Raw genomic sequence first — 27,633 nt, forward strand, 5'->3', positions numbered from 1 at the left:
TTTTAAAACACAACCTTACAGAATATTTGTAATAGACTCTAATATAAAAAAGAAAATACATCACAACCAAGTAGAGTTTATTCCAAGAATGCAAGGTTGGCTTAAATTCAAAAGTCAATTAAAAAAAAACAAAAAACCACAAAAGTCAATTAATGTAATTCACCATATTAAGAGATAAATATGTGATATATTACCAGAATAAAGGAGAACATGATTGCTCCAAAAGGTGCAAAAAAAGACCACATGATAATATTCAACACCCATTTATAATAAATGAAACTAGGAAAAAAGAGAACTTTACTTCTATTTTATATATTAGCAGCAAAGAGTTTAAAAATAAAATTTCAAAAATGATTCCATTTTTATAGAGCACCAAAAAATATAAAATACCTAGTAATAGATCTAACAAAAGATATTAAGTATTGTATACTGAAAACTATAAAACAAGGCACAGAGAAATTAAAGGAGACCTACAAATGGAAAGAGATACCAAGTTCATGGATTAAAAGACTCCATTTTATTAAGATGGTAATTCTCTCCAAATTGATCTACAGACTAAAAGCACTGGCAATCAAAATTTCAGTAAGCTTTTAATGTAAAAAGTGATACCAAAATTTACATGGTCATGTAAATAACCTAAAATAGCCAACATAACTTTGAAAAAACAAAGTTGTAGGATTAGCAAGAACTTACACTTACCTGACTTAAGATTTACTATAAAACTACAGTAATCAAAATAATTTGTATTCACATAAAAATAGACAAATGATCAATGGGCCAGAATACAGAGTCCAGAAGCAGACTCCTACATATAGGGTCAACTGATTTGACAAAGGTGAGAAAACAACTGAACAGGAAAAGAAAAGCCTTTTTAATGAATGGTGTTTGGTCAACTGGATATTCTTATGGAAAAAAATGAACATCAACTATCACTCCACACCATAAATAAAAATTAACCTAAAATGGATCATAAACCTACATGCAAAACCTAAAACTATACAAATTCTAGGAGAAAGCATGCAGAAAAATATTTTGAAAGTGGCAAAGTTTTTCAGAACACTAAAAATATGAGATATAAAAGGAAAAACTGGCAAATTGGAGTTCATCAAAATTAAAAATTTTTGCTCTTTGGTAGCTCTTGGAGTTACTCTACTTTTCCATGACTTGGTTCATTTTCCAATTGGGGATGTCTTAGGGATGTCCCTTCTCGGTGTGGTCTATACTTATATTTATTTGGGCACTTGATCTTTAGCAGAGTTGATTATGAATTTATTAACTCCTGTGTTTACATTTTGTTAATCCTTCTCCCTCTGCCAAGTAAATTCCATTTAAACATCTTAAGTGGTATAAATTGTTTAATCCTAAAATAAAGGGGTTAAAAAGGCAGGGTATTGTACTGTGCTTAATTCTACACAGTACAAAACATATAATGCAGAATAACTAAGAACTTCAGAATATAAATAAATAAACACAAAGGATAAGAATAACAAAGTAAATTTTTTGTAAAGTTTATTTCATTCTGAGATTATTCCTGTCTCAATTTTTTAATGCCAAAATATCCTTCCTTGTATGAAATTACTGTAGTTGTAGATGATGGTTCTTTTTAATGTCTTCACCTGGCAAAACATAAAGTTGGTAACCCTATACTTTCCAAATCCCAAATTCTTTTTCAAATGTCACTGACTTGTGAATTATAAATTCCAGAAACTAATGGGTTAATAGATGGGTAGTGGATAATAAGTGTTCCACAAAACAATAACAGATTGACTGACAGATATTTCAGGCATCAAGGGCACCATTCTCTTGAGAGATGTACCAGAAACCCCAGGAAGAATTTTCAAACTACACGTGGCAAACTGCATGAGAGCATTTCCTGGGTTCTAAAATGACTTCTTTTTTTTAATTTTTATTTTTTTTTATTTATTTTTTTTTAATTTTTATTTATTTATGATAGTCACAGAGAGAGAAAGAGAGAGAGGCAGAGACATAGGCAGAGGGAGAAGCAGGCTCCATGCACCGGGAGCCTGATGTGGGATTCGATCCCGGGTCTCCAGGATCGCGCCCTGGGCCAAAGGCAGGCGCCAAACCGCTGCGCCACCCAGGGATCCCATCTAAAATGACTTCTAAACCAATAGTTAAGGCTGGCTATTCCTCCCCAGAAACTGGAGAAGAGAAGCTAGTTAAGACAAAAGTGGAAGAGAAATAAATGAATGAGAAGATCCTAATTGAGAAGAAAATGGTACCTTTTAAAGATGGGCCTTTTCCTACATGAAAATGAAGGGGCTTTAAGTCAGCTTTAGAAACAAAAATTTAAGACAGCTATCAAAACTCAATTTGAGATAGAACAACACATACTCCTAACCTTTACCAAATCCCCAGGTGTTCTCTACCCCAGAATATATTTATATCATGGATCCAAAGCACGTGTGGAGGGTGTGCATTAGCATATATACAAATACCTAGCCACACAGATATACATAGTCATGGATAGATTAACTGAACAACACATAGATAGATGCCTACAAGTGTCCAAGGAAACACAGACCCAAAAGGCTCCCAATGGCCCACCACATCTCCCTGCAGCTCAAGTCATCTGGTTCTAAAATGAAATATGAATGCCTATGATATTGTAATCATTACGTGTGTGTGTGTGTGTGTGTGTATACACACACAGAGCTCAAGGTCAGAATGCTTCAACAGCAAGAAAGAATAATATGAAAATGGGTAGATTTTCTTTCCAACAAACCAACTATTGTTTTACCTAATTCATTTACCTGATGAGAGTTCCTGAGTGGCCATTAATATACAAAACCATCAGCTCATTTCACAAGTTGTAAACTTCACAGTAGGAAATCCTCTTTCTGCCCTCACAGATGGAAACAAGATAATCAAGATAAAGAATTAAGAAAACTGCACAAAGTTTACTGAGCACTTACGTGCCAGATGTCCTGCTAGACTTCAGAAAATCTCTGGAAACAAATAATAACTGATCATTTTGCCACTGACCCACTTTCAGATCCGACTTTAGCACGAGAGCTATACAGTGAAGAAGACAATTTTAGAGGCAAAAGAACATATGAACTCTTCCAATACTAGGCTTAAGGAATGGTAACAGAGCAAAGGAAAGGAAAGGAAAGGTGGCTCTTCTTACAGAAGATCAAAACTAGAGCTTTTCAAACCTCTAGTGTGCTGTTAAAGGGTTCCAGGCATTTGAGAGATTAATTCTCTCAGGACACAGGCCTCCTCTCCCATGAGCAGCCTGCTCTGATAAGTTCCGGGATGCCTTAGAGATGATAATTTTTTACATGTGCCATGTTGTGAAAGATTGGGAGGTACTGATCTAAACCAACAGTTCCCAAATAAGTGCTAAGATAGTTGCCTGAGAGTAATATGGGGTAGTGTTAAAAATATGGACTCTTGAGTTCTACTTGCACAGACTGCATATTCCCTCATTGGATCTGGGGAGAAGCCTAGAAATCCATACTTTAGCATATACACAGATGATTCTAACAAGCAATCAAATTTGTAAAACATATCTAAATTATCCACGCAGAGATTACAATAAACACTAGTCAATAAACTGGCTAATGCAGCAACACAACTGTAAAATGAAGTAGGAGATGACTGTGGTCACAAGTAGACAAGCTCTTTAGGGTAGAGAGGAGATTTGGCATGGGGAGCCACAGATACAGACATTCACTAAAAGGAGAACATGAATGAGTAAGAGTGAGTATGTAGCTTATTGAATAAATGAACAAAAAGGAGGCTGGCCTAAAACTTGGCAGAATACAGGGAAAGCAAATAACAGAGCCAAAGAAAAAGAGAGTGATTGGCAAAGTAATAGGAAGTTAATCAAATTCTTAAAAGTTTAGGTTTACCATATTCTGTGTTGAGGCCCCATAATTTCACTTTATTAGCTTCATACTGGGCTTTTTTCTTTAATCGACAAGCCCTGTGAAAGGAAGGAGCAATTAGTTCACTTCTTTTTTTAAGTGAACATTCAGAATATACTTCTTCTTGCTGCTGTCAAACATTTTCTTACAGTAACCAAAAATCACTGCCTATTGATGTTTATAACAAGGAACTCAATTTCCAAAAAAAAAAAACCCACACAACATAATCATTAATCCAAACTGATTCTTAAAAATTTTATCACACATCCAAAAATAAAGTTATGATGAGTACACTAAAATAAACAAAAACTGATAATACCAAGAGAATGTAAAGTGGAACCATCATATGTTGCTAACTGGGATATAAAATACTATGTACTGCTACTTTGAAAAACAGTAATTTTTAAAAATTTACTTTATTACTTCAGAAACCACTACTTTGACAATTTCTTATAAAGTTAAACATATGCTTCTGGGTATTTACCCAAGAGAAATGCAAACTTATATTCACACAATCACCTGTAAGTGAATGCTTATGGTGGCTTTATTCATAATTGGCAAAAGTGAAAGCAATTCCAATGTCCTTCAGTTGGTGAATGGATAAACTGTAGTATATCCTAACAAAGGAATACTATTTCGCAATAAAAAGGAACAAACTATTACTCTACTCAACAATATGGATCAACATGAATCTCAAATGCATCATGTTAAATCAAAGAAGCCAAACTCAAAGGGCTACATATAATATGACTACATCTATATGACATTCTAGAAAAAGCAAAACTGTTAAATCAGTGGTTGTGAGGGATTAGAGGTTCACTTTACAAGGAAGCATGAGGAAATTTTTTAATGGATGATGGAAAATATTATCCTGATTGTGGTGGTGTATGATTGGATACATTTGTCAAAACCTATAAAAGTGTAGAAGAGCCTGAGTGGCTTAGTCGGTTAAGCAAAGGACTCTTGGTTCTGGCTTACGTCATGATTTCAGGGTTGTGAGATCGGGCCCTGAATCAGGCTCCAATACTCAACCCAGAGTCCGCTTGGGATTGTCTCCCTCCCTCCCTCTTTGCCCCTCCCCTTGCTTCCACATGTGCTCTCTTTCTCTCTCTAATAAATAAACAAATCTTTTAAAAATGCATAAAGGTATACATTAAAAGGGATATACTTTATCTCAAATAAATTATACTCAAATAAACTGACTTACCACAAAACAGAAAAAATGAAACTATGATAAGATTTTTCATTGTTATAATGCACTTGAGTCCATTCACCTCCCCCTCAACTTTTTTTTTTTTTTTTTTTTTAATTCATGAAAGACACAGAGAGAGGCAGAGACATAAGCAGAGGGAGAAGCAGGCTCCCTGCAGGGAGACTGATACAGGACTTAATCCTAGGACCCCAAGGAACATGACCTGCGCCAAAGGCAGATGCTCAACCACTGAGCCACCCAGGCACCCCTACCTCTCTCCTTTAAAAGCATAATACCATCTTTTGGTATTATGAAGCATAAACAAAGCATAAATACTGTATTTTCAAAGGAAAAACTATAATCCTCTCATTGTAATATTTATAAAAGCATATTTCTGAATAAATGGTTGACGATCATCTATAAAAGCTCACTGAAAAAAAAAAAAAAAAAAAAAAAAAAAAAAAAAAAAAAAAAGCTCACTGAAAGTCTAACCTCACCGCCTAGACTTTATTTACACAGGTGAATGTGATTAGCATTTACCTGGAAGCCAGTTTATTTTTTTCCTTCCTTGACCTTGGCCGGGCTGTTAAGGGAAGCTCACTGACTGGAGTCAGATCGCTAATCACCTTATTCAGTTTCCGTAGTTCATTGCCTATCTGGAGTAGTTTTTTAGGATTTGGAGTCAGGTCTTCTACGTCAGTTCTCCGTGACTTCTTTACCGCATATTTTCCTAGAGATGGTTTAAAGAAGTCTGTAAGTTAGATCATTTTATTTCATGAAAGATATATTCTACAGCCATATTTTAAAACATTTCTTCCTCCCCTCTTTTTTCTTTTTTAGAAGTTTTCACATGTTTCAGAAGTCTCAGCACATTAACGGTCTATGCTAAAAGGACTAGCCTCCTCTCCTTCCCACCTTGTGAATGTAAGAAATAGGGGAAATATGGCACAGCTCTAGTCTTTGCCAAGTTCTTCTCCACCTTAAAGTTTCTAGCCCTCGTAGGACAGAATCTTAATTATATGCATGGTAGTAACAAGCATCTCAAACCTCAGGACTGGAGTGTAAGTTTGCTGCACCCAAAAATCAGGGCTAGGGTAGAATATACACCCAGAAAAGAAATAGGAGATCTTACTGGAACCAAGATGTTTTGAGGCTATGACCGAAAATTTCTCAAACATATACTCTGGTGCTGGACTCAAAAAGGCCAACAGATAAGGATTGCTTTTTTTGAAAGCTCTTCTTTGATTAGTTTGATAAATAACATTACAGAAGACTCAGGGGTCTTGCCCTATCACTGCAGGCAAGAGAGATGGCCCTGTCCTCTGAACTACAATTCACCAAACAACTTTCCTAGTACTCGTTATGTGCTACCTAAAGCTATTTGTTGGACCTGTCTTTTCATTTCTCATAGAAAACTGATCTGAAGGCAAAAACTAGGTCTATTCATTGAGAAACAGTAGAGTACAGAAAGAGTGCCAGTGGAAAGGGAAAATGAGGCATAAACATACTTCTGATATAATTCCTGTGTCAAAACAAAATTGCTTAGCAACTTACAACTGTAGCATGAGAGATTACTAAAACTGTTGAGTGCCAAGCTTACTAGCGCCCTCCCTCTTTTCAGTACAGATTTTGGATCATAAAAAAATAAAAGAAGAAATCCTATTTAATTACATCTTCCTAGGTTCATAATTGGAAACTTGGCCTAATGTTATAGGCTTCTCCTGACTCCTACCATTCAACTCTTCTCTCTCCATTTCTTTTCTCTACAATTATTCCCTTTCCTCTCTCTCCTCTTCCCATCCACCATTTGATTCCAATCTCCCTGTTTACATTTCAGCCTGGAGACAGGACAAGAATGGAAGAGAAAGATGCTGGAGTCCATTCCCTTTCTCCCCAACCCTTCTGGTTTATTGCAACTGTGGCAGGTCCAGGTATCAATCAGCAGGCTCCTGGTCATTTCCTGGGTAGGATAAGTAGAATAGGAAGTGATAGAAATCACTTCTGCACAGACCTTCCTCCCTGTTTAAGTGATGGCTCTCACCACTGGTAAAAGCTATTCGTGAGTGTCTGCAATGATAGCAAATATAGCAGCTCTACTGTTCCCCTCTCTCCATTTTGGTAGTAAAGGCTGAATACGTAACTAAGAATTTACACTGAGTAAATATTATGGTTTATGATTTCTATTTAAAGTGACACTTTAAAATTGACAATTCCCACTTACCATGATGTAAGCCATTTTTCTGATACATATTACTTGGCAAGGTGTCTCGGTTCCATTCAGATGGCCTCAGCATCCTCTCTTGCTGTGATGGGGTGAGCTGTTCACTATACTCCCAGAAGTACCTTCTTTTACCTCTCTTCCGAGAAGATATTGAAGTCATCTCCTTCAAGTCTTCCACAGAATCATTTTCATAGCCTTAAAAAAAAGAGGAGAGCCCCCCGCCCCCAATTTTTTAAGTTCCACAAATTTCAATAAAGCAATCAGGGCAAATAAAAAGGTCTCTTCTATTTGTCACCTGATATATTTCCTTTCATCTGAAAATATCATTGGCATGTCAAAGATAACAGACCAGGTCTATAGTGATTTTAAATATGGAGATCTCGAAGTCATAAAATATTCAGAGATTACTAACAGAGATAACTATATTGTTTATCCTAATATTTCTCTTTGGTTTTTGTAAGTTAGTATATGACATCTTTTTTTTGTATCTTTAGATAGGCTCTCATGAGAGAATAATGAAATATATAGCTCAGGATCCCTGGGTGGCGCAGCAGTTTGGCGTCTGCCTTTGGCCCAGGGCGCGATCCTGGAGATCCAGGATCGAATCCCACATCGGGCTCCCAGTGCATGGAGCCTGCTTCTCCCTCTGCCTATGTCTCTGCCTCTCTCTGTGACTATCATATAAAAAAAAAAAAGTAAAATATATAGCTCTAGGAATGTCAAATGTACCATTAGATCGTGGTACTAAGATACTACACTATGATTTAAATGCCTTCCTCCTAAAATTTATGCATCTAAAACATTCCCAGACAGGTATGTGCATTTCTAAGATGGTATCCTACCATATAGAATTTTGTGAGGCAGTAGAGGGCTTTGCTGCCTACCTCCTAACCTACCCCTTTTGTAAAAGTATGAGAGTTCTTGCACAGGCTCTCAAATAAAAACATATATGTCTAGTCTAATATTTTACTGGAAGCAATCTGCATTTACTTCACTTTTTAAGAAGTTATTTTCCTTATTAATGGGAGTTTCAGAAAATACTTAATTCTAAGCTGCTAGAACTGCTGGTCAGACCTCACGCAGGATGACCTACAAATCTAAATATCCCCAGAGAATGCCCACCTTAGTATACTCCACACATCATTACTGCTAGGTACATGGGGGAGTGGAGATGAGCCCCATATAGGATGTATATAACCCTAAGGTGACAGGAAAAGTTAGGCAGCATTAGCCAAGCAAAATGACCACTTTTTTCTCCTAAAAACATGATTCCTCGGGAACTGACACTAAGAAAGTGATGACATCTGCACGTTTTGGAAAAAGGAATTTCAGAATTTTACCAGGTTTTCTTCAAGAGATTAAGAATCAGAAACATGGCTCCATTTATATGACATTCTGTAAAAGGCGAAACTATAGGAAAAACTAAAAAGTGATTGCCAGGAGGTGGGGGTGGAGGGAGCCATGGAGTTTAACTCCAAGGAGTTACGGAGTTCCCTGGAACACAAGGGAAATTTGAGGGGTGATCAAACTCTTCTGTTTCTCGATGCTGGTAGTGGTTACCACCACTACATGCACTTGTCAATCTCACAGAAATGTACACTTAAAGAAGGGTGAATTTTCATACTTATACTTATTATACTTCAATTAACATAACCTTTCAATTCGGAAACCAGAATGATTTCAGGGCAACAATCAAGAGAAGCTTCTGTAGCACTGCTGGTATTAACAGAATTAAAGCGCACATGTGGTAGTTTAAAACGATATGGCAAGGAGTGTGACAGTCAACTTTAGTTTGAAATGATGCATAGGGCACCTGGGCAGCTCAGTCAGTTAAGTTTCTGCCTTTGGCTCAGGTCATGATCCCAGGGTCCCGGGATAGAGCCCCACATCAGGCTCCCTGCTCAGTGGGGAGTCTGCTTCTCTCTCTATCCCTACCCCCTGCTCATGCTCTCTCACTCTCTTCCTCAAATAAATAAAACATTTTTAAAAATTAAAAAAAAAAAAGAAATGATGTACAAGTTGAGCCACAATTGTTTCTAGAAGTCTGATTTTTAAAAAATCGTGTTAGATAAAGCAGCAACTTTGGCCTATTTATTTGTGCCAATGTGATACTTTAAAAGGATTTCATCTTGTTCCAGCAATCAGCCTAGCTTTGGGAAAGGTGCAAGGGCCACATTGTGCCACCAGAAATGGCTTTTTCAAAACGCCTGGCACCCCCAGGCCAAGAAAAACTTACTGGTTCGAAGAAACTACTGGCTCACACAGATTAACCAAGAATGGCTTAACACAGGCAGACAGACCAACAAAACCACTCCCAACTTCCTACCAGTGTCAAGAACTGGCATTCCACAAAAAAAAAAACCAAAACAAACAAACCAAAATAGACTCACAGATACAAAAAACAAACCACAGATAAGCTACAGAAGGGGAAGTGGCTGGGGGGTGGGGTGGTTGGGCAAAATAGGTAAAGGGGATTAAGACGTATAAATTTCCAGTTACAAAATAAGTAAGTCATGGGATATAAATTACAACTTAGGGAACAGTCAATAATAGTGTAATAATTTTGTATGGTGACAGATGGCAACTAGACTTAATGTAGGGATTATTTTGTAATGTATAAAAATGTTGACTCACTATACTACACACTGAAATTAACATCATATATCACCTATACTTTAATTAAAAGACAAAAATTTTAAAAATAAGTAAACAAAACAAAACAAAGAAAACAAAAAAAACCAACCCTTTGTATGGTGGCAGACCGTAACTAGACTTATCATGGGGATCATGTTGTAATGTATAAAAATATCATCATTATGATGCATACCTGAAACTAACAGGATTTTATATGTCAATTATACTTCAATAAAAAATAAAAAAAAACTAGTATTCCATATTTAAATCTACCCTAGCCCAAAGAATAAGGGAAACTTTTTTCATATACAGCTTCCTCAGGCATCCCATCCCTCTGACAATTTATTTGATGCTCTCCCCTACTTAGCAACTCCCCTCAGGTGGCTTGGATTTTTGGCAAAACTCTGTTCTTCTCATTTAATGTACTTACACATATTTCATTTAAGACTTCCAAGAGTACAGTAAAAAAAAGACGTTATTAACTCCATTTACAAAAAGAAACATGCTCATGGAGGCTTTAAGTGATTTGGCAGAGCTTGAACTGACTCAGTCCCACGCCTCAAGGAGTCTAGCTTCTATTAGGCTTCTCACTCTTCCTGTTCCCATCTAGTTAAATGGTTTAAGTGGATTTTTCTTCACATATATCCCATGTTAAATTCAAAGAATAATGAAGATTTTCATTTCTTCTGTCCCACTAAAATTAGTTATCAGTTTTATCTATGGTCAGTCTTTTCCAAAACAGCATTTAAGGGCCATCAGCTTCCTTTGACTTAACATTTTAATATTTTCTAATAACATACACCATAAATTCACCATAACACAAACGCACACAATGGGTTTCTTAAAGATGGCCACTTTTCTTTTCTTTTTTTTTTTTTTTTAAAGATGGCCACTTTTCAATACAGAGAGCACCATGAGCAAGTAGAATGCAGAACAATTATATTCCCAGATCATTGGTCTAGCATTTAAGGTAATTAAATATTTCTCAAAGTATGTTTTAAGGAACACTATTATCATAAGATATGCCTTCATCCCCAAGTGAGTTCCACGGTCAAATAAGGTTTAAGAAAACTCTTCATCCTGCATATCTCTCTTGCCAACTCATACTACACACAAGCAGATTAAAAGACTAAGAAATCATAATAGTAAATAAACCCACTCAACTCTAAGTTCCATTAAGACAAGGGTCATGTCTGTTTTGCTCATCTCTGGATAGGCAATACCTAATACAGTGCCTGAAAAAGAAGTAGGCACTCAAAATTTTTTTCTTTTAACCAATTACTTGTTTAATGCAAAATTTCCCATGAAGCCTTTTCTCTTTTCTTTTCATTTGCTTGAACACCATACTGATTTAACTCATTCCTTCTTGACATGATTATCAAATAGAAGTCAAAAAGGCTATATTCATTCTGTAAAATTCTAATCACACATCTCTGTTTAGTTCAGACTACTGATAAAGTCAATTGTAAAAATATTAATACAGACTACAAAATAAACTTTCATTCTGGGGGCCCAATTCCTAGTATTATACAACCATGTAATCCCAATGACCCCAAAGAGTCACAGCCTGCCCACAGAATAGGCTCTATTAAAATTTGGGAGCAAAGCCAGAGTAGGGACTGAAACTCTTTTTTTTTACACCTTTCCTGGAGCTTTGTAGGCTCAGGCACTGTTGTAGCCAACTGCCAAGAAACAGCATCAAGGGAGCTAGTCAACACAAAAGGGCTTTTGTAAACTGCTGCAAATTAAACCAATCAACCTACTCTAAAACTAGCACTCTGAAGAAACTATAACTATCCCCACTTTTCTGCTTCAAAGAATTTCTTCCTGCTTCTCACGAATAATTCATTTTTGCATTCCTGAAGTCACTTGTTTAGCTCTTTCTTCCAAGAAAAAGGAAAATTTTCATTAGCCAATGTGAATAAAGCCCAAATAATACCAGAGAACTGTGTTGACATTGTGGTTAAATCATGTCACATTCATTAACATTTGTGAAAACTGGGCAGCCCGGGTGGCTCAGCGGCTTAGCACTGCCTTCAGCCCAGGGCTTGATCCTGGAGACCCAGGATCGAGTACTGCATCGGGCTCCCTGCATGGAGCCTGCTTCTCCCTCTGCCTGTGTCTCTGCCTCTCTCTCTCTCTCTCTCATGAATAAATAAAATATTTAAAAAAAAACTTGTGAAAACTGCCCAAGTAATACTAACCAAAGAGGCTTTACTTCAAGTCAACTGGAAGTGAGTGAATTAAATACCATCCAAACATTTAGCATTGTTAAACAGAGCCAAGAGGAGAGTTTTACCAGCCAATGCATCTGTTTCAAAGTAGTGTTGGTTAACACCAAGAAGCTCACAAATCGGGATTCTTCTACCAGAGACAAGGCAAGAGAATGTGGCATGACAGGACAACACCAACTATAACACTGGTCCCCCTTCCCTATGAGAGTCTAAAGGCTGACAAAACGGAAATGAGAGTCAACTTACTAAGTGATCTCTCTTCACAGACCTACTCATCTCTCAACACAATTTATCCAGGTAAAAACACATTAAAAGATAAAGGGTGAGTTGAAAGCCCAAGAAAAGCAAAACTACAACCAGAAGTGAGGTAGACAGTACAGTCCTGTAGACAGTGGAATTTACTGACTCCCTCTGATTTACATGTTCCTTTGAGCACCCACAGGGAAAAACTCCTCTTTCTCCACACTTTCTATTTCCCTTAGTTATTACCCATCTCGTCTTTGTCTCACCCTTCCCCTACCTCCTACCATGATCCTAAATATGGAACTCAAAGCAACAGCACTGATTGGTGAGACCTTAAAGGCCACTCATAGCACTCTGGTCTTCCCATGAGAGGGAGCTATATAACTCAGCACTAGCTATAAAGACAACCTTCCCTGAAACTTCTCAAAGCAGATTTTTAAAAGATTTTTTTAAAAATGTATTTATGAGAGCGAGAGAGAGAGAGAGAGAGAGAGAGAGAGAGAGGCAGAGACGTAGGCAGAGGGAGAGGCAGGTTCCCTGTGGAGAACATGATGTGGGACTCAATCCCAGGGGCCCGGGATCATGAGCCCGGGATTGAGCTACAGGTAGATGCTCAATTACTGAGCCACCAGGTGTCCCTACAGATTTTATTTTAAGTAATCCCTACACCCAACGTGGGGCTTGAACTCACAACTCTGAGATTAAGAGTCACATGGTCAACAAACTAAGCCACCCAAAGTGCCCCTCGAAGCAGATTTTATTAATTTGTTAAGAGGAAAATTTTTCTAAGTAGAGAAAATAATTGTTCTATCTAGAGTTCTAAAGTAAACCAAAAAAAGGCATAAGCCCTTTTCCACCAGATTAAAGTACCTTTTCTGTACTTGAAACTCTACCCAAGTCAAACAACTTGATTGTGTCCAAGACACAAATCTAAGCATTTGTGTAATAGATTTCACTAAAGGAAAGTCTTTCAGCAGTAGTAGTACTTTACTGGCTACAATATAGCTACTATGCCTTAAAAACCTTTCTGAAAATTAAATACCAATCTTTACACTGCCAAAAATTCCAGTAATTATAACAAAAGGGGTCTCTGACAATTTCTAAGGTTTTAAAAATAACTTATTTTTACGTACAAGTTACAGCATCAACACTATTTTTGAAGAAAATAATTTTGAAGAAAACTTTGAATAACTTTTTTAAAAATTTGAAGATCTTCGCTTCTTTCTGCATTTTAAACTGTGTGCCACTTGGCAATACCATTTTCATAAATACTGCACAAGCCAACAGTGGCAACAGCCCAAGCATGTAAATGCTAAATGAAGTGAATCAGTTCCCTCAAGTTTCATTTTCTTTTTCCCTTTTATTTATATGTACTGTATATAAATAAAGCAGAGTATCCTTCATGCTCATTAAATTACAGCATGTATTTTTCTTAAATGGAAAAATACTGTGTGAATGGAAAGATGGCAGACACGAAAAAGCTCTTTTTTTACATTATTCATTAAGTAGGCCTTGTTGGTTATAAGCATGAGTAATATAAACCATCATTACTTGGTTTACCATGTGGACACTCCTAACCTGCCTCAATTATAATAGAGGGACATGTATATAAATAGAACATTTTTTTAATCGATCAATTCTTGGCATCTTTGCACAGCTTCTCAGAGAGTAACAAATTAAGTCCCTTAACATAAGATAAATTAAGAAGCCCTTGAAGAATCAGCCTATGAATCACTATATGAGCAAAAGTGATTATTTTAGAACTGCCTGAATAGAAAAAAAGCAATTATATATCTGAGCCAAGATATTAATTGAATATCTTGAATTGAATCCCCAAACTAAGATAAAGAAACCATCGATATCTCAATAGGAGAAAGGTCAGTTTGGTAAGCCTCCAAGCATTGCCATACCTGGCTCAGAGAAAGTGTCACTAATATCATCATCTTTGTCATCTTCATAATCCTCTTCCTCTTCTTCTTCCTCCTCATTTTCAGAAAGTTCATGCTCACTACCAAATCCTTCATCATGGTCCTCATCATCAACATCCTCCTCGTCTTCCTCATCTTCTTCAGGACTGCATTTGGTTGGCTGTTCACCCAAGTTGTCGGAGACAAAAAGGGAGTAATTGTGCTCTTCTTTTTTCTGGGATGAATCTGAGACCAATGTGCTGGCAGAAAGGCTGCTACTCTCTCCCGCTGCAATTGACCCAGGACCCTCCTGGGACAGGGGACTGAGTAATAGTTCCTGGGTTTCTTTAAAAGGCAAAGCTGGAGTGGCATGACCCTGAAGAGGCTCCATCCCTTTTTTCTCTGGTCTCTTTGCTACTGCACCACAGTAGCAGGTATTCTCCTTTGCTGCATCTGCGTGAATCTGGCTCAACAAGGGCCGGCTCTGCTGCACTGGGTTGATCTTTACCTTTGCCTTTTTTACATAGTCTTTACATTCAACATGAAAGTTCACCTTTTCGTTATGATACATGTTGGTCTTCACCATGATCTGTGTGCTTGAAGTGGGTTTACTTGCTTTTTGGACACAGTCTGACAAAGGGACCTCAGCCTGAAGAGTCTTAGAAGAACACACAGGGGCAGCTGCTCTGTTTGAGATCTTTTTACTAGGGAATGAAGAGGGCAAGGGATTCTGTTTGACACTGAAAAGTGAATCAGGGTAATAAAGGGAATCGGAAACAGACTGAGAATCCTCACTATTCAGCTGGGCCAGAGTTGGAGTTTTACTTATGACCTCTTCATCTTGGTAAGGGCTAGAAAAGTCATCAAGACCCAAGTAATCCACTTCTTTTGTTCCCCAGATGTCACAGCTAGTTAGTTTGGTGTACTTTGTTAAGTCTTCACAGTATGTATCCCACTGTTCCCAGTTTGAGGTCAAGGCACCCTCATTATCCAGGACATCTGTGAAAGACTCCAGATTTTCAATATCTTTGCAGTCCTCCAAAGAAAGGAAGTTGTCTCTAGGATTCTGTTGATAGTTCATCTCTCTATCCTGAGAAAAGTTTAAAAAAATTACACACCATATTTTAGGAAAGAAATATTCACCTCCATCCTCACACCCATGTACCAAATTGATAAATCATTACTTGACCTCTGTTCTGTTTTATTTTAAGATAAAGGCTATTTACATGTCACTTTACCAGTCCATATAATATCATTTCCTTGGGCAAGGAAAAAAAAGGGGGGGGGGGAGAGAAATATGTCCCTTGAGAGGCTTAGGTATGGTCTAAATATCAAGGGCTCTTGAACTTTACTATAAACACTCTTCCTGAAAAAGGTTTACATTTCCTGATCTTTGACTTAGAAGGATTTGGGGATCTCCTTTGAAATAAGTTTCAATTACAAAGCAAATAATGAAGACCTTACCTTAATCACAGAAGAATCTGTCTTCTTAAGTGAGAACTGAAATATAGAGGCAAAGTGCAAACCAAAGAAGAGTTGAAACTCCATCACAGAAGGATAAGATCTTTGGTAAGCCCTTGTTAACAACGCCTGGGCATGGGAACTACAATACTCCTCAGGAGTGTGATACGCCTCATGAATAGAGATAGGATTTAAAAAATGTCAGTGAGACTGTGCAGCCATTAAAAAGAATGCAGTAAAGAATGCAGTCTAATGTACTAGCATGAGAGGCTGCTCACATATGTCTTTACATTAAAAGGATTAAGTTACAGAATACTGTATCTATGAATGTGTCATCCAATTTAAAATACTCATATATTTATATATGAACAGAAAAACTCTGTTAGGAGTACTTATCTTTGGGGAATAGGTTTAGAAGGTGGAGGTTCAGGAAGGAAATGAGGAAATTTTCATTTTTCCAGTTTGTTTTGTCCCGCTTTGATTTTTCCATTTATTTGGGGCTATTCTTGTTTAGTTTTTGCATATGTGTGTGTGTGTGTGTGTGTTCTAACAGCTTTAACGAAGTACAGTTTGCAGACCACAAAATTCAATACACAAAATTGTATTAAGTGTACAATTCAATGATTCAGTTTTCATATACTTCCATGTTGCTTAAGCCATAATTAAAGTTATTTTTTAAATGTTCTTAGGAATCGCAGGTGTCTATTTATCTTAAGAATAAGTGATAAGGGGGCAGCCCCGGTGGCGCAGCGGTTTAGCGCCGCCTGCAGCCCAGGGTGTGATCCTGGAGACCCGGGATTGAGTCCCACATCAGGCTCCCTGCGTGGTGCCTGCTTCTCCCTCTACCTGTGTCTCTGCCTCTCTCTCTAGCTGTGTCTCTATGAATAAATAAATAAAATCTTAAAAAAAAAAAAAAAGAATAAGTGATAAGTATACTACTTGGAATTGCTATTTTTACCTCACATTCTCTGTGTTATATGCTTTGCTCAGTGTTATCATTTCTAAATATCTCCGTTGAAGAGTCCTCTAGGGGTTAGGTATATCAAAAAAGACAGCTTCCCATCCTCATCAGCAAAAACTGGACTTGAAGATATTTAGATATACTTTCCTCTCACATTTTTTCTTACGTGTATGTGCACATACATGTATATAAAAATACCATATTTATTTGTATAATCATATACACATTTTTAAATTGCAGTATAAATAACATACACTGTTATATTAGTTTTAGGTGTACAATATAGTGATTCAACAATTCTATACATTACTCAGTACTCATCATAGTTAAGTATACTCTTAATCTCTTTCACCTGTTTCACCCACCCCCTCACCCACCTCCCCTCCACTCCTCTTACTATTTTCAATGCATTCATAAAGCCATCTAAAATTACTAGGCTGACAGTCACAAGAACCAAGCTTGACATTCTTTTTTCTTTTTAGGCATTCATAAATTAAAAACAAGTATATGATAACATTTTTACCCCAAATCAATTAAAGCAGAATCCAAGAAAATGCTACTTACCAGTTCATACATGAAATCTGGATCTGAACTGTTTGCTAAGAGATCTGTGCTCATTAGTGTCTGTTCTGAAAAGGTGTGGCTTCGAAAGGCATCCCCAAAAGGCGGATCCATTCCGCTTACACTAGGCTGCAACAGAATGATTTTAACTTTAGAAAGTTAAAGCCTACTCCAAGGCCAATTTATTACACATAAGCCCTGCTCCCACACCTACTAATTTATTATTTTCACAACAATTCTGTATATTTTCTACTCTTTAGCACATTTGAGATATTTAACTAGCATTAAGTTGTGAACTTAAATTAGGAAAATAATGAAGATGCATTAAAAACAGAAAAAGAAATAGTGGCAACTGTTACTAACACCTAACTTCTAAAAACTAAAACTTATTTAGCCACTAGAATCAGCGTTCAATACCGAATGAGTACTTTATTCAGCTATAGAACATTTCTTCAAATCCATCTCTAACACCACTCCTTCTTCTAACTCTTCAATGTGGAGAATTCCCTATTTCCTGGGGTCTGCAGAGATAGCAAGCTGGTCTTATTCTGTACTCCTAAGTGAGTCTAAGGTCTTATTTCCCCAAACAAGCTGGAAGACAATTTGGGCACCTCTAGTGCAAACAATGTCTCCAGGAATGTGGTGATGGAGATAGGATCAGCCAAATATCCAAAAATCTTACTGGTAAGACCAGAAACTTGGCATGAGCTCAATAGCCTTAATCTTGATCCCAGAAAAAGGTTATAATTCATTTTGTAATAAATAAGGGAAAAAAGACTTGGCACACAGAGTTGATGCCCCTTTTCTCGCCATCCCCCTTTTCCATTTCAACATCTATATAAATCACTCCAGAGGGAAAGCCAGGCCACACTCCTAAAGCAACCCAAACAAGTGAAAGGCCTCACTCTGAAATCTAACTTGGATGAAGGAAGAGGTTGCAAAGCAATAAAAAATTACCTCTTTGCCCTTTTGTTCTTATTCTGCAAGTTTTTGCTGAAACTTTAAAAAATTCTATTCGTCTATTTGCTTACATTTCCCTATTCATATACTTTCTACTTACCACAGACCGGCCTTCTTACACACTCTCCTATAATGTTTTTCCTCACTGGTACTTCCCAACCCATTCTTTTCTTTCTCTGATTTTCCCCAACCCTATCAAGCCACAAGCTCAAAATAAGAGTGTTATAGCTCTAGCTTCAAGTATTCCATAAATAGGAAATTAAGCGCTGAATGGGAAAGAGCTCTAAATCAGTATGTGTAGTCTACTTGGCCCAGGGACTGGGGTGGAGGCTAGGCCACTGGTCTTCTTAATATCAGCTAGCAAATCCCCTTTCTTTACCTCTGAGCCACTGGAAAATCCTGGCAAGTTGCTTATTTTCTGTGCTCAAGGCATAATTCTGCCTGGCTCTACATGAAGCTACCTAAGAGTTCCTGTCCTCTCCTTATTTCTAGGTTTCTCCTCAGCACTGAACCCAAAGAGGGAAGAGGGTAAGAGCTAACCACTGAAGGAAGACAGGAAGAAATCTGATGTGCAGTGGGGACAAACAGGATTTCATTTATTATTTCAATGATTGCCTCAAACCAGAACTGATCGATTCAAAGTAGTTACCATAATATAAATAGATATAATCATTCTTAGTAATCTTTTGTAGGTGTGTGTGTGTATGAATGTGTGTGTGTGTGTGTATATATATATATATAGTATATGTATGTGTATGAAAGAGAAAGGTTGAAATCTCTATTTCCTCTTAACTACTTTTAAATTCAGTAGGCATAAATGGAAAGGTATGACTGGGAATCAGAAGTAGACAAGGAGATGGAAGTGGGCTTTCTGTGGCAAATTAATTTTCAGGGGAGTTGGGTGAGCCTCCATAAAGCCAGCAGATCCGCCCCCTTTCTAAACAACTTCGCATTCAACATGCTTCCAGCGTCAAGTTCATTAAAATAATTTCAAAGCTGTAGCAAAAGAGGAAATGAGAGCAAAGGAAGGAAGGACACATATTCAGAAATAGCTGAGATCAGAAGTAAAATGTCTTAAAAAGGGAGTTGGTCAAGTTGTGTTAAGATTCAGAGAACTTACAGAACCAGTGGTATTGACTTTCTGCAGTAGGGAAAATATAAAACTTTGCACCTACTCTGTATGATTTACCTGAGGCATTTCCAAGCCCAGATCCTGTGAGTCCGATCCCAAACTTTTTTTTTTCCTCGTTTGTAAATTCCTTTCCAGGTTTACTTTTAATTTCAAGATCAAAGACGATTTTCACAATAAATGGCAGGTTTTCCCGGAATGCCTTCAATTCAAATGCTTGGATCGCTGCTTTTGCTTTTTACTTTTTTAAAAATTTCTGTGTGAATCTGTCAAACAAGAGCACAAAGTAACTTCACTGAACACCATTAAAAAGTTGACCTTTCAAAAATGACATTAACAAAGAACACTTTAAAGGAGTCTTATCTTTGCAATCTCAAGAATTTGGTCATTTCTTAGTATCAACTATTCTGAAATTCATCATTCCTCTCTTTATTTGTTTCTTAAAATGGACAGGTCAATAATCAATTGGCAACATTAAAAAAAGAATGAAAACACCCTGACAAAATTAACGAGGCTTATCTTTTCTTGTGATCTGAAAGATGTATTATACCTAATGTTAGAGTAAAGCTCTTGTTCACTTTATGTTCTATATGAGAAAGTATGTCTGAACCCTTAATTCCATCTATTGTATAATCATTACTACAAAACTAATCTACATTTTGTATCTCTTATAAATCTATAAGAAGAGTAATAAACATCTAAAAGCCAACAATGGAATTTAACACATCCTCTGCATTAAATCACATTCATAATGGCATATGCAACATTATGCTTTAAGTTAGAAGTGAAAGCTGTCCTTGAAGTAAGAATTATTCCAGTAAGTTTTTAACATGTTTATGCTGTGGGGGAAAATAGGAAAATTTCCATCTGCAGAGGGTTTTAAGGGTTAGATTAAGTAATGATGGCAAATCACCTAGCACAGAGTCTTAATTGTGGCAGAAACTTAAATTTAAATGCTAATTCCCTTTTCCCTCCTCTGTGAAGGCCTTAATTAAGAGTAACTAAACAGTTTATATCCACTTCATCATCTATTCCTAGATTAGTGGTCCTCAAAGTGTGATCCCAGGACCAGCAACAACTTGGTTTTTGTTACAATTGCAAAATTTTAGGCTCCAGCCCAGACCAACTAAAGCAGAAACTCTGGGAGTGTTTCTCCCAGTTATATGTTTTAACAAGCCCTCTAGGCAATTCCGATTCTCTCTAAAATTTGAGAATCACTGTCTTACACTCAACACCTTGCTCTCATTCAGGCTAGTTGCAGTATTGTTTCTTAGATTGATGCAAAAAGCCAAGTTAAACCAAACTGCTCCAAACGTATCACATCTGGACTAGAGAGGGTTAGAGCAGTACATTGCATCAATTTCAAAGGCCTCTGCAGAACAAGAGGTTGTCAACAAGAGAGTCAATAATTGTTCCACTTAATTAGATTAATAAATTGACAGCCATTTCTATTTTCTGGATCTTTGCTAGGCTCACTCCTCTGGTGGGCTGTCATTCCTACCTTGCTGTTCTAGCCTAGGAAACACCATCAAGTGCCTATCCTGGGCCTAGAAACAGATTTAACTATGCATCTCAATCCAATGCCACAGTCTAGGCTCCTGCCAAAGGCCAGTTCTGGTCTGGTTCCGTCTTACGCAGTCTCATGCCTTGGTCCTACTGCTGATATATAATCTCAGTTCTGATTCTTCCCTTGATTCCTGTGAGTAACACAGTCAGTTGCCTTTTCCTTCTTTCTTATTTTTAAGGGGTGGGGGAAGGAAGAAGGAGAGAATCTTAAGTGACGTGGGGCTTGATCTCACAACCCTGAGATCATGACCTGAGCCGAAATTAGGAGTTTGATGCTTAATGGACTGAACAATCCAGGTGCTCCAGTGGGTTGCCTTTTCTAGACCTATTTCTTAGACTCCAAAAAGGTATATGACTCAAGTGATGCAATCAGTGAAGTGGGTCAATATAATCCTGGCCTATAACCTGGATCTGGGAAAAAAGTTTGATATTCTCTAAAACATGAGGTTTACCCTTACTAAGAAACAGGGCTGAAGCCTCAAGAAAAGATTAAATCCTATTCAACAAATACTTACTGCCATCAACTAAAGACACCATCTACCACAGCTTGGTTCATCAAAACACTACAAAAAAATGGCCAAGTTCTAGTTGTAGCTCTCACTTGCAAACTATATCACAGTGGGTAGGTCAATCTTTTTAAGTCTCATTTTCTCATTTCTCGAAAGAAAACACAACTATTACTAGTTTTCTAGGCACCAAATTTTTTTTAAAAGATTTTATTTATATATTCATGGGAGAGACAGAGAGAGAGGCAGAGGCACAGGCAGAGGGAGAAGCAGGCTCCATGCAGGGAGCCCAACGCGGGACTTGATCCCGGTCCCCAGAATCATGCCCTGGGCTGAAGGCAGCGCCAAAAGGCTGAGCCACCCGGGCTGCCCTAGGCACCAAATATTTTAAGCCATAAAACTATAAAATAAAAATGCAAAACAGGTAACCCCACTTTTGAAGTTCATGTTACACCACTTTGCTTTAACAAAGATCTACATTGGTACCTGGTTTTGCTAACTGAAAGAAATCCAAAGAGGATTTTTGTTTTTATGAAAATAGTGTTACACGTACATTGTGCATTGGACCCTTACAGAGGCAGCACAAGACCCCAAGCAGAGCAGCAGGTGCCCCATTCAACTCCTTCCCTGGGAACCACTCAGCATCTCAGTACAAATCTGCAACAGCTCTGAACTGTGTCTCTGAACATCTGGGCTTTATCTAGATTTGTTTTGTGCATACGTTAGCAAGATGTATCCTAAGGTATCATAAAATCCTATGAGAGGTTATTCTCTGGCCTGGGAATGCTCAAAACTTTTACACATAATTAATGGTAAGTGCTTCTCTGCTTTATGCCATTTCCACTTATGAAAGGTTTCATAGGAGCCCTCTGCTTTTGCATAACAGGAGAAACCTTTAAATTTTTATTTAAACGCTTAACATCAAAACTAATTTGTCAATGCAGTCAGCAAAAAGAGCACTTGTTTGTAGCACTTGACAGGAGACCTGGAATCCAGTTTTGATGCCATAATTAAAACTAAGCAGCCTTATGAATTTGAGCAAGTTATTTAAATTTATGCCTTAGCACTCAATTGAAGAATCATAATTATTCTCCTCTAACTATATTACAGGGATGTTATGAGAATTGAATGAGATATTAAATTAGGATGTACTAATAAAATAAATTTGAAAGGTTATTATCAATAGGTATATTTTGCCAATGCTTTCTTTTGATCCACAGCTAGTCCATCTCAGAAACTCAACATCTGTGACAGCTATTGGCAACAGGGTTAAGTGTTTTAAAGACACCAATTCCCAAAGAGAGGGTATCCACCACGTAAAGAGTTGAGCACATTCTTCTGGGATAGTTTTTTTTTTTGTTTTGTTTTTGTTTTTTTTTCCTCCTGGGATAGTTAAGGGTCCTTTGTTGCTTCTTCCAGGCTTTCAGGTAGCAGCAAACAGGATGGGGGAAGGGCCAATTCTCCCCCCAACAGAAGGTCTTTTCATTTTCTAAAACTAATGAGCCAAGATCACAACCAATTATCTTTATCTCCAAGGTTTTGCACCCATTTTCCAAAATGCTTGGTATCATTCTATATGCTTATTGTGAAAAAATCATGAACAAAATTCCCCACCCAGAAATGGAAGGGAAAGAAAAAATAAAGGTTTCTACAGCAATTACCATTTTACAGAATCTTCCATAATGATATACTGCTCCCAAACCATCTCCTATACCAGGGAAACATATACAAAGAGTACATTAATGTTTAGATGGTCAAATAACAAGTGTAACCACTTGCTTTTTATCAGGATGCCTTCACACTTCTTTGGGCTCAAGAATACCCATATGTTACTCAAAGCTTTGATACTAAAGTTATATACTTTAAAAGCAATGGTCTCATTTCCCAATCTGTAATCTAAGAAATACTTGTTTCAAGAAATGTTAAATGGCTATTCAACAAAAAGGGTTATGAAGTTTGGAAAACACATTAAAACTGATATTCTGCCTTTATGCAGGACTTCTTGCAAACCTTAAGATGCTAGAATGCTAATGTGCATTATAAATCACCAGCAGGTAGCTAGAGGAGATAGAATTTCCCAAACTTACTGGATTCTAAAATCCTCTACCCTGCCCTCAAAAGCAGGCCTCAAGACTAGTGCTATTTAAAACAATGACAACAAAATCACAACACCTTAAAGGAAAGGCTAAATTAATTCCCCTAGTTATGAATTCCTTTATAAAAAAAAAAAAAAAGATTTATTTACTTAAGAGAGAGCAAAGAGGGAGAGGGAGGAGCAGATTCCCTGCTGACAGCACGCCCTGGATCACAGCCTGAGCCAAAGGGAGACACTTAATCAACTGAGCCACCTAGGTACCCCATGAATTCCTTTTATTCACAACTCTGGCTCATCAGTTCCCAATAGAGTTTTACAGGTTATTCAAGGGAGAGAAGATTGTTGTCTATCAGAATATTTGTCAACAGATTTTCTGCACGTTGGCTCATTCAAAACTATTCAACAACAGCTCTCCTAGGCACAGGAAAATATTAACAGAAAACTAGCTCTCTCTGAAACAATGTGATGCAGTTTGGCGTAGGCCACCCCAAAATATGCCACCCTGGCATATTGTTTTTAATTGAAGTTACTGAAGAAAGAGCTAGTCCAAGAAAGACACCGACCCTCCTCTGTCCCCCTGAAAACAAGAAATAAATTTCCCCATGTGCCTTCCTCTACACCTGGGAGACGAAGGCATCCTTACCACCAGAGAGGCAATTCAGGGCCAAGAAGACTGTATAAATAAACCTTGTTATTTCTTCATTAATTTGCTACCCCAAGCCCAAACATCTTTGTCTTGTCAATTCTTTTTTTTTTTTTTTGTCTTGTCAATTCTTAACTCTTATTGCTTCTTTGTCTAAAAGGTATAAAAGCTGCTGGCTTTGGTCATTTCTTTGAATCTCATATTTTGATGAGCTTCCATATATACGAAATTAATTTTTTTTTCTCTTGTTAATCTGTCTTGTGTTAATTTAACTATATTAGACTAGCCAAAAGAGAAAAGAGGAAGTTTTCCTCCCCTACAAATGAAATGGAGCAAATGACTGATTTATGAGCAGCAATGGTGTCACTTGAAGATGGCCACAGCTCAGTACCTTTCATAACCTTTTTTACTAGGTCCTTTCCTGTTTTTTTTGTTTGTTTGTTTGTTGTTGTTGTTGTTTTTGTTTTTTTGGTTCTCCACTTAAAAATTTGTTGAGGCTTACTATGTACATTAGGCAAGGTAAAAGGTGAAGTAAGAGGATAGATAAGGCCAAAGGACTTTTACAAAACCTCATCCATTGGACTGCTTAAACTACTAATCCAAACTTTGAAAGCCAAACCCAAGAACTAACTAGAGTGCCCCAGACAGCTTAAACACATCCAAGAGCCCCTAAATTTTGCCTCTTCTGAATCTGAGGGATTCGGCTGATTTCTGAGAGTCCACATGTTTCTAAAAGGTTGAACAATGTAAACCAATTTATAAATGAAAATGTCTTATGAAAAAGCAGATACTATATATACGACGGCCAAAATCCCTACAGCTCCACTTTTATATGGCACTGGCTTAGGGCACTGTTCCCTTTTAGTTAGCTTAAGGGAACTGGCTCCTCACAATAGTAAGCAGCACTTTTGAGTCACCCAATGTTCATCAGAATAGATGTTAAAAAAAAATTGACACACCCATTAGGATGGTTATTATCCAAAAACTGGAAAATAACACGTCGAGGATATTGAGGAGGATATGGAAAAACTGGAACCTTTGTGCAATGTTGATAGGAATGTAAAATAAAATGGTGCAGCTGGGACGCTTTAGCAGTTTCACACAAAGCTAAACATGGAATTATCATATGATCCAGCAATTCCACATCTGGGTATATACCCAAAAGAACTGAAAGCAGGGGGATCCCTGGGTGGCTCAGCGGTTTAGCACCTGTCTTTGGCCCAGGGCGCAATCCTGGAGTCCCAGGATCGAGTCCCATATCGGGCTCCCGGCATGGAGCCTGCTTCTCCCTCTTCCTGTGTTTCTGCCTCTCTCTCTCTCCATGTCTATCATGAATAAATAAAGAAATCTTTAAAAAAAAAAAGAAGAAGAACTGAGAGCAGGGACTCAAACAGATACATGCACACCCATGTTCACAGCTACGCTATTCGCAATAACTGAAAGGTGGAAACACCCCTAGTGGCCATTAACAGATCAATGGCTAAACAAAAAATGGTAATACATACAATGGAACATTATTCAGCCATAAAAATGAATAAAATTCTGATCATGGATGAACCTTAAAAACATTATGCTGAAATAAACCAGACACAAAAGGACAAATACTACATGATTCCCTTTATATGAGGTACTAGAATAGGGAAATTCACTGAACAGAAAGTAGAACAGAGGTTACCAGAGGCTGGGAGAGTTACTGTTTAATGGGCACAGAGTTTCTGTCTAGGATGAGAAAAATGTTCTAGAAATAGTTAAACAAGATTGTCAGTGTCCTATGCCATTGAACTGGACCCTCAAAAATGGTTTCAATGGAAAAACTTTACAATGAAAAACATTAAAAAATTTTTTTGAGGTAAGAAATACCAACACATTTATACCATTATATAGTTCACATACTATGGTTTATTTTGATCTTTCATAATCTTTGTTGCTCATCATTTCTTTCATGTGTGCAGACTCCCTGGGTTCTCTCTCTGTTGTCTTTAAACTGTACCAGATCCACAGTTGTAAGATGTGCTAACTGTCCTGACCCTCAAACTTAAATAATTTTTCCTGAGGCTTAATCCCCAAGTAAAGATGAAAGAGAAGAGAGGGGAGGGAAGGGAGGAAAGACCACTGACTTGGCAATTTAAGTTTGTACGGTATGTATATATACCCCAAGAAGCTCCCCTGTTTGGCAAGAAAGACAGTTTATCAGTTTGCCCAAGTTCCTTAGCTGACCAGGACCCATTAGCCACATTCAACCCATCCTGCCATACTTCTTATATCCCACTCAACAATTCCTTTCCTTTTGAAAAGGACACAGCAAAACAGTAAACAAAATAGTTCTACTAAACAATAGTTTTTCAGATGTTTAGTGAATCAAGCCACTACCTGGTTCATAGCAGAGCAGAAATCAGAGATCCACAAATCCCTATACCACTGAGGAAGTATATGCTGCTCATGCAAGGTACACACTGGGTGAATGGTGGGTGCCACATTCTCCCTTTACTATGTGATATAAATCCTATGAACACAACTCCAAGTGAATCCCTGTTCGCTACCCTTCAACAGCAGTTCTCTGGACTCCAAAATATAGAAAATAGGTAAATACACTTCAAACTAGATGATTATGGTTTCTGTCTGGAATTATTAGCAAAAGACCCCCCATTATTTATTTTCCAAACCCTGCTACTGCAGGTCTTGAAGACAGAGGAAGGTAAAGAGAGAGAAGACATATCTTTTCCCTCAGATTAGATGAGAAAAGATGATTTTCCTAGCCAAGCAGTACTCATCATCACACTATAAGCAGATAATGATCCTTTTACCATACTGCTTTGTGGACTCTCTATCCTTGGGTCAATCCAATAGTCCCCTTTTATCTTCACACTCAAGAAAGTTTTAAAAATATGGGGGTTGAGTTAGGTTTGCCACCTTTAATTAAACAAAATAATTACATTTTACTGAGACTCCTGAAGAGCTAAGAAAAGATACTGAATCTCAAAAATATCTCTCCTTAGAATGCAATCTTGGAGGAAGACATAAGACCTCTCAGAATTTTATTTGATTCCTTTCCAAAGGCTTCTGCCCAACTTTAATCTCTTGCCTACAAAGACAACATATGGGAGCTTAGTTAAAACTCTTTGGGAACCAAAAAGAAAGAGCATTAAAACAGGAGTCCGGATCAATGTGAGTTGAACAGGAAGAGATACTTTTTATTTCTTAAACTATCAATTACACAACAGTAGGGGCTTCCTGCAGCATTGATACTTGTCAATTAAGTTGTTTGGAGCAAAGAGTAAGAGCATGGGACAGTTTAAGACAGAACCAAAGAATGCATTTCTAACCCCAGCCACACTTGGTTACCACTGGCAACAAAATATTCACAGTCTATATTTGTATCACTGTTTATAGACTACAAGGCACACTGCTATGCCCTGTCATTTGATAA

The 27,633-nt window shown here is 37.5% G+C and overlaps 1 protein-coding gene across 2 annotated transcripts in view; it reads right to left on the reverse strand.

The window, feature by feature from the left end:
- Positions 1-27,633, reverse strand: part of CREBRF (CREB3 regulatory factor) — a 57,487-nt gene that overhangs the window by 18,678 nt on the left and 11,176 nt on the right. For both annotated transcript variants that reach the window (XM_077895516.1, XM_077895517.1), the window contains exons 2-7: positions 19,457-19,662; positions 17,311-17,436; positions 14,328-15,414; positions 7,307-7,501; positions 5,626-5,815; positions 3,879-3,952 (exon numbers count right to left, since the gene is read on the reverse strand). In XM_077895516.1, the coding sequence (XP_077751642.1) occupies positions 3,879-3,952; positions 5,626-5,815; positions 7,307-7,501; positions 14,328-15,414; positions 17,311-17,436; positions 19,457-19,465 (1,681 nt within the window). In that variant the 5' untranslated portion in view covers positions 19,466-19,662. The remainder of the gene's footprint in view (positions 1-3,878; positions 3,953-5,625; positions 5,816-7,306; positions 7,502-14,327; positions 15,415-17,310; positions 17,437-19,456; positions 19,663-27,633) is intronic.

The sequence above is a fragment of the Canis aureus genome, chromosome 4, assembly GCF_053574225.1.
Source record: "Canis aureus isolate CA01 chromosome 4, VMU_Caureus_v.1.0, whole genome shotgun sequence".
Classification (NCBI taxonomy): Eukaryota; Metazoa; Chordata; class Mammalia; order Carnivora; family Canidae; genus Canis; species Canis aureus.